This window comes from Salmo salar, chromosome 04 (assembly GCF_965601325.2).
Source record: "Salmo salar chromosome 04, fSalSal1, whole genome shotgun sequence".
Lineage (NCBI taxonomy): Eukaryota > Metazoa > Chordata > Actinopteri > Salmoniformes > Salmonidae > Salmo > Salmo salar.
The window spans coordinates 44,919,960-44,936,123 of NC_138294.1; the positions used below are offsets into that span (position 1 = coordinate 44,919,960).

The 16,164-nt window shown below is 42.8% G+C and overlaps 1 protein-coding gene across 3 annotated transcripts in view; it reads right to left on the bottom strand.

Annotated features, from left to right (window-relative positions):
* The window catches only part of LOC106602987 (neurexin-2), a 326,762-nt gene that overhangs the window by 180,478 nt on the left and 130,120 nt on the right, over nt 1-16,164 (bottom strand). For all 3 annotated transcript variants that reach the window (XM_014196088.3, XM_082974431.1, XM_014196093.3), the window contains 2 exons: nt 6,548-6,849; nt 2,727-2,888 (listed from right to left, as the gene is read on the bottom strand). In XM_014196088.3, coding sequence (XP_014051563.1) covers nt 2,727-2,888; nt 6,548-6,849 — 464 coding nt within the window. The remainder of the gene's footprint in view (nt 1-2,726; nt 2,889-6,547; nt 6,850-16,164) is intronic.

The following is a 16,164-nucleotide window of genomic DNA, read 5'->3' on the forward strand; positions in this document are numbered from 1 at the left end:
GTACAGATGGAGGCAGCAGGGTGTCACAGCTGAACACGGTTTTCATTTTCACACCACTTGCAGTCCAAAGCTGACTGGCGCTCCCTCCTCCAGGGTGAGAACTTTAGTGTCTTCTTGTTTAAAAATACACCAGGCAGAGGCTTGGTTTCACAAGGCACCATTATCAGTAATTGCCAGACCAAAATAAAATCTCATGAGAGAATAGAAGAGCCCGAGTATGAAAAATGCAATTGTTGAGTCTATTTTCAGCCATAGATGCAAAAGTACAAAATCGTTCTCACGCTACGCTAGCATTCTGATGACACTCAATATCTCAGTCTCCTTTGGTAGCATCAATCATACACTGTGGTCAAATGCAGTTCCGTGAAAAAGTATCTGCCTTTCGGATTTTCTCGAAGTTTTGCATATTTTTTGACACTGAATATATTGTTAGATCTTCAACCAAAAACCTCATATTAGATAAAGGAAACCTGAGTGAACAAATAAAAGCAACATTTAGTGAATTATTTCATGACATTTTTTTATTTATTTTTTTAACAAAGTTACGCAACACCCCCTTGCACTCACTAACCGCTTGTGTCACCTGTAGTTTTTGATCAGTCTCTCTGTGGAGAGATTTTGTCCCACTCTTCCATGCAGAACTGCTTTAACTCCACGACATTTTAGGGTTGTCTGCTCGTTTCAGGTTGGTTTCTGTCTGGACTTTGACCAGGCCATTTCAAAACGTTTCATTTGTCGCTTTTTAGCCAATCTGATGTAGATTGTGTTTTGGATCATTGTCCCGCTGCATGACCCAGCTGTGCTTCAGCTTCAGCTCACGGACGGATGGCCTGACATTCTCTATTTAGAATGATCTGATACAAAGCCGAATTCATGGTTCCTTCAATGATGGCAAGTCGTCCAGGTCCTGAGGCAGCAAAGCATCCCCAAACCATCACACTACCACCACCATGCTTGACTGTTAGTATGAGTTTCTTACTGTGTGAACGCAGTGTTTGGTTATCGCCAGACATAACGGAACCCATGTCGTCCAAAAAAGCACCACATTTTGACTCATCTGTTCATAGAACATTCTTCCAGGAGTCTTGGCGATCATCCAGCTGCTTCCAGGTGCTTTCTTGCAAACTTGAGTCCACTTTTTTGGACGACGTTGGTCCCGTTATGTCTGGTGAAAACCAAACACTTTTGATTAAATAAATGAAGTAAGTATCCACATTTTGTGCTATTTGTTCACTCAGGTTCCCTTGATCTAATATGAGGTTTCGGTTGAAGATCTGACAACATTCAGTGTAAAAAAAAAGATGCAAAAAAAGACTTAATCACAACACTGTAGGTATGTCTCAGTAACTCCCAAAGACCCCTCCCAGCACCGACACAGTCCAATATCTATCACCACGTTCTACTGAAACAGGCATCAGGAGTCTGTAGCAGTATAGTCACAGATAGAACAAAGAAACAGATATTTCACCGGATGTATAAATGTGTAGCATCCACTTGGTGTTTCCACTCACTACCAAATATGGCAGTGACAGGAAGCCCAGTGGCCGGCAGTGGGAGAAGATGGAACGAGATGGATTTTGGCCGACATTCTGCACATTTTCTCACAGATGAAACATTTTGATCTCAATACAGTTTTCTGTTCCCAAAACTAGAATCTGTTACGAACAGAGTGGGCTAAGTTTTGTAGACTTTTGCCAAAATTGCGTTGTTTAGAAGGAGTGCAAAGGTGAATTGAGCTATTGCGCGCGCGCACACACGCACACGCACACACACACACACACACACTTCACAGCGTAGGCGTTCCCTAACGGAAATAAAAATGTTTAGTTATTAGGATTCCTGTACACAACAGGACAAAGACTGGGAGGCTGAGGCAGTGAGAAGCATGGCACAATCAATGAAGAGGTAGACATGATTAATACATGGGAGGGTCAACTAGACAGTGACAGAGGGAGGGACGCGCCGCCTGGGAATCCATGGAGGAAATCAATGTCTGAATTGGCTGTCAGGATGGTAAAGCTAAGGCCTCACTAACACTGGCACAGTATTAATTACAGATGTTCACTGACAGAGAGAGAGAGGAGGGAGGGAGGGAAGGGGAGAGAGAGAGACAGAGAGAGAGAAAGAACGAGAGAGGGGGGGACAGAGAGAGTGAGCAATAGGAAGGGACGGGGGGGAGACAGGCAGAGAGAGAAATAGGGAGGGTATAGGAAGGTCATGGCAGTCACCAGGGAGGGTGGGGGTGGGGCATCAGTACAGGAGTGTAATTAATCCTGGAGAATAGAACCTGTATTATTCAACAGAATAGCAAGTCTGGTGTTCATATCCAGGTAGTCATGCTACTATATAATTCAAGGCCATAGCTACATTCATACATGACCACACTGTACAATGTCAGGGGATATGCAAATGACACACAGCAATCTACATTAGGACTCATTAGGACATAGCTGAACACTAAGGGCACTGCATGTGTTCAAAGTCACAATCTGTCATTAATTAGCAGCTAACTATATGTAAAAATAGAAACGTGCCATGTTCTTCCTGTGTGATGCACTGGGCGGTTTAACATCTCAATTCCAAGTGGCACATACGTAAAAGAGCTGTCATCTCACAAAGTGAACGGTGATTGTGAGTCTGAACACAGCTCAACTAGAGCCCTGTGCATCTGTGTATTCTCAGACCAGAGTCCCCTGCTGAAGGCTGCTGAACAGCACAGTACTTACGTCTTTGAGACAGCCCATGAAGTTATTGCTGACCGGGGAGCCAGGGAGGTCAGCCGTGATGGCACTCCCGCCGACATAGAAGAAGTCATCCGAGCCTAGCATGGTGTAGTCCTCCTGGGTGTAGCCGGTGGTGGTCAGGATCCCATCCACAGAGACGGTCACCTGGGTGACCAGAGAGAAAGAGAGGGATGGAGAAATGGCGGAGGAGAGACAGAACAGTGTGAATTGATGAGCACAGTCGGAGGGCTCCGCCAATCTCAGAAGCTTGCTTCTTTTCTCGATTCTCAAAATATTAGCAGGGTTGATGAGCAAATGATGATATGACCATTTCACAGATATTTTGGATTTGAGTACAATATTAAATATATCGTAGTATCCGTTTGTAGCTGAATTTGAGAAGGCACCCATTCGATGATAGATACAGTAGTCCATCGGCGGTAATCAGACAGTTGAGGCTGATTCTAATCAATATCAAATCAATACAGAGAGACGGGAAGAACAAATGAATGCACCAATTAGCTGATAAAAAAAATCCTAATCTATTATTCATTGTTGGGAGAACAACGGTTCCAGAAGGAATTATATTCCATTACAATGGCTTAAGAGGAGTTCATTACATATATATGAGATACACTATAAAGGATGTGGCTCAGCTTTGACTGAAATGGTAATACTGTAAAGTACGTGGTTTACACTGTTATGATATTCTGTGAATGCTGCAGACCATCACTGCTGACTGACAAATACTACATTCCCCAGAGGTCCTCTCTGAGAAGAGCAAGGCTCTGCCACACTTGCACTCTGAGGAATTGCCCTGTTCTGATCATTAATGTAGTTATGGGTGTTTCCTGGTTTTAAATGTACTTCCCTCATGGGGCAACACATTTTTATGTCTGCTGTTGCTGTTTAGAGCTGCTATGAGTCTGTAGCTTCGATTGTAGGCAAGGTTGAACAAGGGTGTAGGTGATTGTGTATGTGTGTGTGTGTGTGTCAAAGAGAGAGTGTGTGTGTGTCAGAGAGAGTGTGTGATTGAGGATGTGAGAGAGAAAGATAAGAGGAATCTAGCCAGCGAAAGCTGACCACCAGGGCTTGTTAAAAAAATGAATTCCACTGGCGTTCCCACAGGAGGTGCATTTCTCTCTATCGGCATGTCAGTGTGGTAACAGGAAGCTACCCGAAGAGAAGAGCTATGTATGCAGGATCAAATGCAGGGATAAAAGCATGAGCGGGTTTGTAAGCATAGGATTTTTCTGTCTTTGGGGAGTATGGGTGAGGGTAGGCTCGGGATAATGAAGAGAGAGAATGCTTGTATGCAGGTAGGGGTGAGATGTTAAGGGGGTCTGTTTGTAAGGACCGAAGATTCAGACACAAAAATGCTTGTTAGTACATTAGTAGACAGAGAAGAGTGACTATTAGTAATTGGAAATGCATCATCTTAGTATGAATGGGGGGAAAAAAACTTGGCAAACCTCATCATTTTGGTTTTAAATAAAGGTTGCTTTGTTTGGGGTCATAACCCATGAAGGGCTAGAGTGTGGACACACAGGCGAGGCATATTAATCACGTCATTATGAATGATTCACATTAAGTCAAATGGAAAGAGAAATCATACTTACATCCAGTGTCGATTTCTGTTAATGTATATATACACTATGTACAGTTGATGTTAGTGGAGGCATTCAACAGCATTAATAAAAGAATAAGAAACAAAACCGATCAACCTCTAAGAATACTAACAAGTTTGAAAAAAATTAGGATTAGAAGGAGGAAGGGAGGGAAAGTCAAGCTTTGAAGTTGAAAAGAAAGTACGATTTTTTTTTGGGTCTCATCTTTTAACTGAAGTCTCTCTCTCTCTCTCTCTCTCTCTCTCTCTCTCTCTCTCTCTCTCTCTCTCTCTCTCTCTCTCTCTCTCTCTCTCTCTCTCTCTCTCCTCTCTCTCTCTCTCTCTCCTCTCTCTCTCTCTCTCCTCTCTCTCTCTCTCTCTCTCTCTCTCTCTCTCTCTCTCTCTCTCTCTCTCTCTCTCTCTCTCTCTCTCTCTCTCTCTCTCTCTCCCTCTCCTCTCTCTCTCTCTCTCTCTCTCTCTCTCTCTCTCTCTCTCTCTCTCTCTCTGTGTGTAACACTGTTACACAGTGCCTGACATTTCTTTGATGCCCAGTACATTAAAAGGCCTGTGCTTGTTAGTATTATCGCTCTGCATCTTTCTTATTCGCTACCTGTTAGCCACAATGGACCAACCATATTATCCAATAAGGGAGCACAGGTCTACTCTAAACAGAATTCTGTTAGAGAATCATTTCTTTTCTGATACAGTTTATTGTCGGATAACCTGGAAGAGAAGTTGGAAGTGAGTTCTAGGAGGCAAATAACCTTGATGATATTTGTGGATTGTAAATAGAAAATTAGCATGTTGAATGCCACCCTGAAATTGTTGCCAATTTTGTCATTTCTTTTGTTGATTCCAGACAATAAAAGCAACACAATCTAGAGATACTGTGAAGAATAACTATTCAGATGATGTTTAAAATGTCCAATGCCTGCATCCTTCATCAGAAAGGGAGAAAAATGCTGGATGTGTATGCATTCCTTATAAAATAATATTCACTACATAGATAGTGTCTTCATTCAATATAACACCAGTAATACAAATCAAAATTGCGTGGAAATGTCATTTGAAAGATAAAATAATGAAGAATATTTTTTTTTTTAAACGAAGGGATGACAACTAAAGCCTGGAGCCTTTAAAGAGTTATGTTAGTTAGTATACAAGACAGAGTTTGCAAAGCAATTGACCATAAAATGGCCTGTCAGAGTGGATTTAGACAGGCTTAATGTGGCGTGGGAACGGAAAGCAGGCAGGACCAGGGTTAGGAAGAGAGTGTGTCACTGACTAACCCTAACAAGGTGTAACGCTAGTACAGAGATTCAAATGTGAAATACATGGCTGTATGCTTTCAAAGATCAACGGTTTTGTTGAAGTGCAACCCTAGAGGCCTGCTCTAGCTATATGGACCATTCATCAGACTCCTGTTCTCAGCTCAGTAAAAAATAGTGGTATCCTTCCACAGGATAAACTCACCCACAGTAATGTACACATTGACATGTAAAGTAACATTTCTATTATAGAAGGCACCTTTAATATGTAAAAACATGACAAATCCAAAGTACACAAAAAACTAGTATTGATTACTACACTGTTGTTGACACTGGAATTGAGACTCAATGAGACTGACCCAGAAATCAATCCACAAGTTCCAAGCTGTTTCAGCCACAACAATCTACACCTCAACATGACTAGTCTCACTAAGAAGGCGGAACATCACACTGCATCGTTTTTCACCTATGGAGACATTATTTTGAGAGAGCCAAAGTTGTGGTATTGATTCATTTCACTCTGAACTGAATTGAAAAGAACAAGATTGTGTACCGACTGCCATAGAGAAAAATAATGGGTTACTATAGGTGAGGCATGTTTTCTGAACGTATCCTAAAGACCTGGGGTATGAGTCACAGGAGTTTGGCTTGGGTTCAATCAGAAAAGCCTAAAACAGCGATATTGAAAAAAAAAATGTAGTATGTTGTTTGTTTTCTATTCATCTTTGTTTTTCAGTCCTGAGGGATAAATTAGCATAATTAAATCACAAGCTGACAGTATAACTGGTTTTCCTTGGATGCCCATGATGAGGAAACATTAACAACTACTGGAAGCTAAATAATGACACTATTACTCCCTGTTAAATATAAAATGAAACTCTTCCTGTAATAATGAACGATAGAACCACCGCTGAGCATATGAAGGAGGAGAGACAGGGGGGCTACAGTACCTGGCGCAGGTTGCGTGTGACACGGACTTCGTGCCAGGCGTTGTCGTTGAACTTGCCGTTGGCAGGCTCCACCAGGGCCTCAAAGGCCCCGGACCCGAGGTTGATGACCAGCCACACAGCGCCGCTCCTCAGGGATAGGTTAACGTAGTCAGCTGACTTCCCGGTGTGAAGCAGGAGTCCGTTCCTCTGCAGCGTGCGGAAGGACAGACTGATCTCGTCCAGGCTGCTCTGGATGGGCGTCTGAGACAGGTCATAGCTGAAAAACTCGTTGCCTTTGTAGGTGGCCACTGACTCCTCTTGTGCTGTGGAGAGAGATGGAGAGAAGGCTGGTGTCATCAACTACAGCTACCACAGTTGTTGTTATCTGTTCTCTTTCATTCATTGTGCTGGTCAAGCTTCTTGAAATGGATCATTCAATACGGTAACTGCAGGTTAATAAAACTGTTTGTTTTTTTTAAATATATTTTCTCCCAATTACGACACAAAAAATGTATGTGAACATATCAAAGAACCACTCAAACAAATATCTAATCATCATCATCATCATCATACAATAATAATCAGCCAATTTTCCTTACACTTGTCTGAACGTTATCCTTAAATTCCCTGAATTTCCTTTGGGGAAAAAACAGACTAGCTTTTCCATGGAAAATGGAGACTTGTTAAATATATTAGATATTATAAATGCGTCTTGACACACATGGCAGCACCATCAGATCTCTAGGGATATATCTAGCAACCGTGCTTTAGCAAATTTGCTCAATGACATACCACACCACATTCTATCAAGTTACGGTTGGGGGCAATCAGATGCAATTTTGCTCTTCAAATATCCATTAAGTGGTCACTAACTGATCAAATGTAAAACGTTCCTACATGTAGTTTTCCTCCAAACTATCAAGTGGACCATGACATTGATTTGAAGAATTGGGAGAATCCATCAAGCACGATGCCTAGGAATGTCATTATGAATATAGATGATTTGAGCAGGATTTAATCAAGCCAAAAGGCCAGCTCTGACCTTGGAGAGTCCAACTCCCAGGTAACACTGAGGCAGGAGACTGTTCTTCGACTCTAATGTATGATTCATTCAACAGCTGCTGCTATTTAAAGTAAAGCTGGTCCCATGCATATAAGAGCCCAGTCGAAATTCTAAATGTTGCCAGGCAAAGCTGCACCCACATTTAACTACCACGTGAAATGCAGAGGAGCGCTGCTCATTTTCTTAAAGTCTCTCTACCACCAAAAGAGAATAACGCCTCAAGGTCGACATTCATATAAAACGATGTGGTGCAAATACAAACAGTCTAAGCCAACAATTTATATCTTCTGAACAGCCGTCTCTGATCTATCCTCTCATTTGACACGTTATGGGGGGGAATAGTGCTTCTCTCTCCATCTCCCATCCTGCTTGTCGCCTGCTACGTCTGGTGACCCATTGTGACGAGAGGAATTTAATTAGCACTCCACAGTATCTGAGGAACAGTAGCACAGACAACTACGCATGGGTGGCCTCTGCTACAGTTCACCATTCTATTTCACTACTGCCTCCCTCGCTCTCCCTCCCTCCCTCCTTCCCTTTCAATTCGTCTGTTTGTCTATATCTCCTTCTTCACACTCCTTTCAGGGGATCATGTTTGCATGTTTCACAGGGAAATATATACAGTTGAATTAATGCAGGCCAAGCCGCTGAATCCATTAACTTCCCAGAGTAATGAGGCCGTCACAACGCGCGGGGACACAAAGCCATGACGAGAGAGAGAGAGAAAGCAAGATAATGGGAAATCTGTAAGAAAGTAGATAATTACATCGTGTTATTTTACAAGCACACTGTCATATTGTACAGTACCCGCTTACCAAAGACAGGCGCTGTATGAAGATACACACATAATCCTAATGGAATCTCTCCAGTTCTGCTGTACATTCCACCTGGCTTATGTGTCTACGGGTGGCCTTTCACACACTGTGGTCTAACACAGTGTCGAGCTCACGGAATTACAGAGCAGAAATGTCTATCAACAAACACAGAACATCAAATATATTATCCAGTTGTGAGTGCACTGATCTCATCAAATACATGAGCAGTGACTCTCCTCCTCTATCCCATTCCTGTTTGTACGCGGCAAAGGAATCCCTTGAGACTGAACTCCTTACCCTCATAACCAGATTTGTGAACGAGCCTACGATTCAGAAGCTCATTCAAGGCAGTTCACGTCAGGTCAAGTCAGTCTGTTTATTCCCCAAAACTGCCACGGCACAAACAGCAAATAAACTGCTTATATTGATGATATTGTATTACCATGATAATCCACTGTACTGGGCAATTGTGGCCCCTCTTCCTCTCTCTCCAGCATGTGTGGAAGCTAGTGGCCCAACAGATTTGTCTCTGTGCAGTGTCTCCATCAGGGCTTGGGCCTGATATAATGTGACTGGTCCCTAAAGTGCATGCATTGGATGACAGACACAGCTGCGTTCCTCTGAGACAGCTCTCACATCCCCATCTGGGGGAGCTGACTGGAATCTCACATGACAACAGGGAGGGAGGGCATACAGAAGCACAGACAACACAGAGAAAATGCTTAAATAGAGGGAGGAAAATAGTAATTTGTTTTCACATATTGCCGGAGGCTAGGGAATGGTGCATCTCAATAGTGTCAATCATCTCTACAAACCTCATAGTATTTGTTTATATGAGAGGCAGCCTATAAGCTGGGTAAGGTAGTAAAAACCTGCTCTGGCATCTCTACATTCAGCTGGATGCCATGACAGCCAAATAAATAGCTCGAGGACTGATGATATCTCCGGGTGTATATTTTCTGTCTTAACTTTTTTAGAACCCATAGCGGACATCGAATGCCTTTCTATAAATAACTAAAGCGGCCGCGGACCACAGGAGGCTGGTGGCGCCTTAATTGGGGAGGACGGGCTCGTGGTAATGGCTTGAGCGGAATAGGTGGCATGGTATCAAATACATCAAACACCTGGTTGGATGCCATTCCACACGCTCCGTTCCAGCCAATATTATGAGCCGTCCTCCCCTCAGCAGCCTCCACTGGTGCAAACGGCCTTGTTTTATGTCTGTCTCGATATCGCAAAATGAACGTGCTAACAACCCTGTTGTCGTATTCGCGTGGCTGTTGTCATCAACCAGAAAGCCGGAAACAGGGTATGCTGTCTGACTTTTCAACGTTTTCATCACTTCGTTACTCAAAAATAACATCTCCACGACTTTTCACTTTGGAAGAAGCTGTGTCTATGTTGGTTGGCGACACGGATTCGGACATATCCTTGCACTTTGAAAAGCGATAAGGTTGAGGTGATTGAAATGAGTAAACAGCAGACATATGTTTGGTGTTGTCGATATTTGATGCTGTAAACTTGGGTAATAGCTTTCAGATGAGCAAATCCTGTCATGTCAAGATAAGTTGGTTGGTACAGGCGAGCACATCAGAGGTGGTGCTCGAATGATTGCTCTCTGTCTCATGTAAATAGCTGCAGTGCTTAGCTGCATATTGTCAGCTAACTAGTGTCACGCCGGTATAAAGGATTTGGAGACAGGCGCAGGCGATACACAATAGGGGTTTTTAATACACCCAAAACAAACACGTATACAAATACACTGGGCTGTACCCAAACAAAAGAGCGAGGGTAAACCTCGCTGAACGACACAGGACGATACCCGTAATACACAATATATAAAGCTTGCAGCATAACAGCTGCACCAACGCATAGGTACTCACACCACCAACAGACATGGGAACAATAACCGACAAAGACAGAGGGAACAGACGGCAAACACAGTTGAAGTCGGAAGTTTACATACACCGTAGCCAAATACATTTAAACTCAGTTTTTCACAATTCCTGACATTTAATCTGAGTAAAAATTCCCTGTTTTAGGTCAGTTAGGATCACCACTTTATTTTAAGAATGTGAAATGTCAGAATAATAGTAGAGAGAATGATTTATTTCAGCTTTTATTTCTTTATTCACATTCACAGTGGGTCAGAAGTTTACATACACTCAATTAGTATTTGGTAGCATTGCCTTTCAATTGTTTAACGTGGGTCAAACGTTTCAGGTAGCCTTCCACAAGCTTCCCACAATAAGTTGCGTGAATTTTGGTCCATTCCTCCTGACAGTGCTGGTATAACTGAGTCAGGTTTGTAGGCCTCCTTGCTCGCAAACGCTTTTTCAGTTCTGCCCACAAATTTTCTATAGGATTGAGGTCAGGGCTTTGTGATGGCCACTCCAATACCTTGACTTTGTTGTCCTTAAGCCATTTTGCCACAACTTTGGAAGTATGCTTGGGGTCATTGTCCATTTGGAAGACCCATTTGCGACCAAGCTTTAACTTCCTGACTGATGTCTTGAGATGTTGCTTCAATATATCCACATAATTTTACTCCCTCATGATGCCATCTATTTTGCGAAGTGCACCAGTCCCTCCAGCAGCAAAGCACCCCCACAATATGATGCTGCCAGCCCGTGCTTCACAGTTGGGATGGTGTTCTTCGGCTTGCAAGCATCCCGCTTTTTCCTCCAAACATAACGATGGTCATTATTGCCAAACAGTTCTATTTTTGTTTCATCGGACCAGAGGACATTTCTCCAAAAAGTACGATCTTTGTCCCCATGTGCAGTTGCAAATCGTAGTCTGGCTTTTTTTATGGCAGTTTTGGAGCAATGGCTTCTTCCTTGCTGAGCGGCCTTTCAGGTTATGTCGATATAGAACTCGTTTTACTGTGGATATAGATATTTTTGTACCTGTTTCCTCCAGCATCTTCACAAGGTCCTTTGCTGTTGTTCTGGGATTGATTTGCACTTTTCGCACCAAAGTACGTTCATCTCTAGGAGACAGAACGCGTCGCCTTCCTGAGCGGTATGACGGCTGCGTGGTCCCATGGTGTTTATACTTGCGTACTATTCTTTGTACAGATGAACATGGTACCTTCAGGCGTTTGGAAATTGCTCCCAAGAATGGACCAGACTTGTAGAGATCTACAATGTTTTTCTAGCATCTTGGCTGATTTCTTTTGATTTTCCCATGATGTCAAGCAAAGAGGCACTGAGTTTGAAGGTAGGCCTTGAAATACATCCACAGGTACACCTCCAATTGACTCAAATTATGTCAATTAGCCTATCAGAAACTTCTAAAGCCATGACATAATTTTCTGGAATTTTCCAAGCTGTTTAAAGGCAGTCAACTTAGTGTATGTAAACTTCTGAATTGTGGAATTGTGATACAGTGAATTATAAGTGAAATAATCTGTCTGTAAACAATTGTTGGAAAAATTACTTGTGTCATGCACAAAGTAGATGTCCTAACCGACTTGCCAAAACTATAGTTTGTTAACAAGAAATTTGTGGAGTGGTTGAAAATTAGTTTTAATGACTCCAACCTAAGTGTACGTAAACTTCCGACTTCAACTGTATATAACATACTAATCAGGGGAAATGGGAACCAGGTGTGTGTAATCAGACAAGACAGTCCGGTGTTGATGATAATGAATCCTGTTCAGTGAAGCCTAGAAAGCCGGTGACGTAGACCTCCAGAACTGGTGAACAGAATGAGCATCAGTACAACTAGATGGTTGTTTTGTCTTGTTTCTACTGATGTAATTCATATGGAAACGGCCCGAGCTGATTGCTGTAGCTAGCTAGCAAGCTAGTTAGTCTGTCAGGCAAGAAAAGTTGTGTGTAGCTGTACATTTGAGCTGAGCTCACGAAGCGTCAACCTCAGCTTTCACATTTACTAGCTATCCATAAACACAACTAGCAAACTATCCACTGAAATGAAGGCTAGAGTAATTTGTGTTTATCTGTTGGGCTTAGGTTATGGTTTGTCATGTTTGGTAGGTACAGATATTGATGGGCTATACATTGCCTCGTTTTCCTATTATTTGACAGCTTAGCTGTCGTGTTAGGTTAGATGCCCACGCAGTAGAGCTGACGTGATGAGTTGGATATTTGTTTACATAGCCAGCTAACAAGTTGCTTGTTTTGTCCTGTTTTTACCGATGCCATTCATTTGGAAACTGTCCCAGATTCGTAACTAATCAGCTAACATTGGCACACTCTGTAGTTAGTCTGTCAGGCAAGAAAGCAAGAGTTGACTGGAGGAGAGAGCGAGTGAGTGTGTGCGGAATGGGAGACAATTTATTATGGAAACCCATTATTAGAAAGAGAGTATGTGTATGGTTGAGAAAAAGAAAGAGAGGAAGGAAGAGAGAGACAGTGTGAGGAGGGAGAGAGAGAGATTATGTTCCTGACTACAATTGTATAATTTTGCTGCTCATCTACCTCTGTTACTCTGTTCCTCTAAGTCAGTGAACACAAAGAAAGTGATGTGGAGAGTCAGGGCTCAGCAGCAAAAGGCAGGGAGGAAGAGGAATTAGAGATGATGTGGAGCGAGGGGACAGTGGAGGGAGAGTGGAAGAGGAGAATGAAGGAGAGGCGAGTGGAGAGAGAGAGAGGAAGAGGAGCGGGAAGGAGAGGCAAGTGGAGCGAGAGAGGAAGAGGAGAGTGAAGAGGAGGGAGAGGAGAGTGGAAGGAGAGGAACATCGAGAGGAGGAGGAAAAGGGAGTGGAAGAGGGAGATGAGGAGGAAGCAGAGGACAAGGAGGAAGAATTAGAGCACACCCGAGAGGGGAGCCTACATTTCCATGGAGTGTGTCTGCCAAAAGTCCCTCCATTCACCCTTGTACCACACAGCCTGGGCCTAAAGCGGCAGTGGCAGGGGTTTTGGAGTTGTTTTTAACTTGGTAGGAACTTATATCAGTTCCAGATCTTGTAATGGATTACAACAAGAAAATGGGTGGGGTTGACCATCTTGACCAACTGAGGAACTATTACAATGTTGGACGCACAGGCAGAAAATGGTGGAAGTATGTGTTTTGGGGGATGCTGTCACGTCCTGACCAGTAAAAGGGGTTATTTGTTATTGTAGTTTGGTCAGGGTGTGGCAGGGGGTGTTTTTCTGTGTGTTTTGGGGTTATATTCTATGTCCATTTTTCTATGTTTTGTTTTTCTTTGTTTTGGCCTGGTATGGCTCTCAATCAGGGACAGTTGTACTTCATTGTCGCTGATTGGGAGCCATACTTAGGTAGCCTGTTTTCCTTTGGGTTTTGTGGGTGGTTAATTTCTGTTTCGTGTTGTTACCTGACAGAACTGTTTTGGCTGTCATTCATTTCTTGTTTTGTTTAAAGTGTTCCATTAAAATATTATGATGAGCACTAACTACGCTGCGCCTTGGTCTACTCCCTTCAACAGCCGTTACAGATGCTCAACATTGCCATCATAAATGTGTACATTGTGCTGGGGACCATGCAAAGGCCCCTTCCCAGAAACCGCAGGCGATGGTCCCTGAAGGCCTTCACAATGCAGCTTCTGCATTCACTTTGTGATATGGCTACAGTGGCAGGAAGATGGGGGTGTGGACCGAGTTGTAACTAATTTGACAGCAGGTGAATTTTGAAGGATGCAAGAGTGTGTGGTGTGCATCCGGAGTGGAAGCAGGGCAAAGAGTGGGACACAGTTGTTGTGTTTTGGATCTTCTCTCTTTATCTGTCTCTTTCTAATACTTGTTGCATTCACTGAATTGTTGTCAAGGTAGGCTACTATTTCAACATTTTGCGTAAGGCCTCGTCTGTACAAAATGTTATTGAGAGCGGTTATCTACATTTGAAATAGTCTCTGAATAGTTCTTTGCATGCTTATATTGTTACAGAGGTAAGAATCATTGTCAATACAATAGCCTACTTTGTGTGAGTTTTGAAATACTTTCTGAATGTTGACCTTGGGTCACATTTTGGATAATATTTACAAGCGTAATATATTATACTTGTACATTTTGTAATTTAGTCAAATTTACTACAATTTAAATACTCTGAGGGTTTTTTGTTGTTGAGTGTTAATCGTTATTTGATAGTGTCTTTACACAATGGAAGACAAAATTTGTGTTATTCCTATTGACATGAATGTGGTGAGATATTAAAGAAGAGTTTGTGCTCTTTAAAAGTTAACTTGTAATTGTAATTTGTTCTTAGCTTTTGAGCTATGTCTGTTTGAAAAGTGTGAGAAAATTAGCTTTAACTTGAAATGTCTCAGTAATCTCCATCAGTATTCTAGAATTCTATTGGGGTCTAAAGGGTTAATCTGTTGTTCTGCCAACTTGTTCTACAGTGTTTTCGAGAAAAGAAAGAGAGAAAGGCTCTACACCACTCTCTCACTTAAGTATCTTACCTAGTTATTTTAACATTCTCATTTTGCTCTTTTCTAGCTTTGTCAACTATAAATGTCTTTTCCCTACCTGTTCACTCCTCTCCCTGTAGACTTTACAGACTTAACACCCCTTGGCTGCAACCCCCCTACTGTGGTGTACACTGCCCGCACAACCCATGTTGAATTCCTAATCTCCTGCAGCGTTTGGAACTACCAAACTGTGGTCAAGAATGCCGAGTTCATCTCAGCCTATGCTGCCCTTCAGTCACTAGACTTTTTGGCCCCGACGGAGACTTGGATCACCCCAGAGAACATTGTTTCTCCAACTACCGTAAATTCCGGACTATAAGCCGCAACTTTTTTCCCACGCTTTGAACTTCGCGGCTTAAACAATGACGCGGCTAATATATGGATTTTTCCCGCTTTCAAATTTGTGGGTCCTGACAGCGTGGAGCATTGTCAAAAAATCCACTATCATCAACGGGTTTCGAAAGGCTGGACTGCTGCGTGTTAAAGAGGGCTCAGCGGGGGATTTGCCTCCGGATGAAAGTGACGAGAGCGACAATGAAAACGGTCCAATATCGGATGAAGCAATTCTGAGGCTATTCAACTCCGACACCGAAGGAGATGGTTTCAGTGCACAGGAGGAGGAAGATAGTGACCAATGAAGTTCTTGGTAGGCTACTGTTTACTGCTAATTTTAAATGTTTTGTTACAAGCCGTGTTTCGTTAAAGCCTATTTATTTTTGTTACAAGCCATGTTTCGTTAAAGCCTGTGTAAAGTTAATTTGTTTCAATGTACCAGTAGGCACCTGCGGCTTATAGACATGTGCGGCTTATTTATGTTCAAAATAATAAAAAATAAAAAATTCAGTGGGTGCGGCTTATATTCAGGTGCGCTTAATAGTCCGGAAATTACGGTACTCTCCTTTCATGTGTTCTCTCATAGTCTGAGAACATCTGGTCGTCGCGGTGGTGGCACAGGGCTACTCATTTCTCCTAAGTGGAGATTTTCTCTTTTCTCCCTCTCTCACCTGTCCATTTCCTCATTTGAATTCCATGCTGTCACTGTCACTTGTCCACTCATGCTTAACATTGTTGTCATCCATCGCCCACCAGGTGCCCTTAGAGAGTTCCTCACTGAGGTTGACATCTTGATAAGCTCATTTCCTGACGATGGCTCACGCTCTTCGTTCTGGGTGACTTCAACCTCCCGACGTCTGCCTTCATTTCTTTCCCTCCTTGCCTCTTTTGACCTCACCCTTTCCCAGTCCTCTCCCACTCACAAGGCAGGCAATAAGCTTGACCTCATCTTTACTAAAGGCTGTTTGCTTACAGATCTCACTGCAAACCCCCTCCAGGTCTCTGATCACTACTTTGTTCCTTTTTTGCTCCC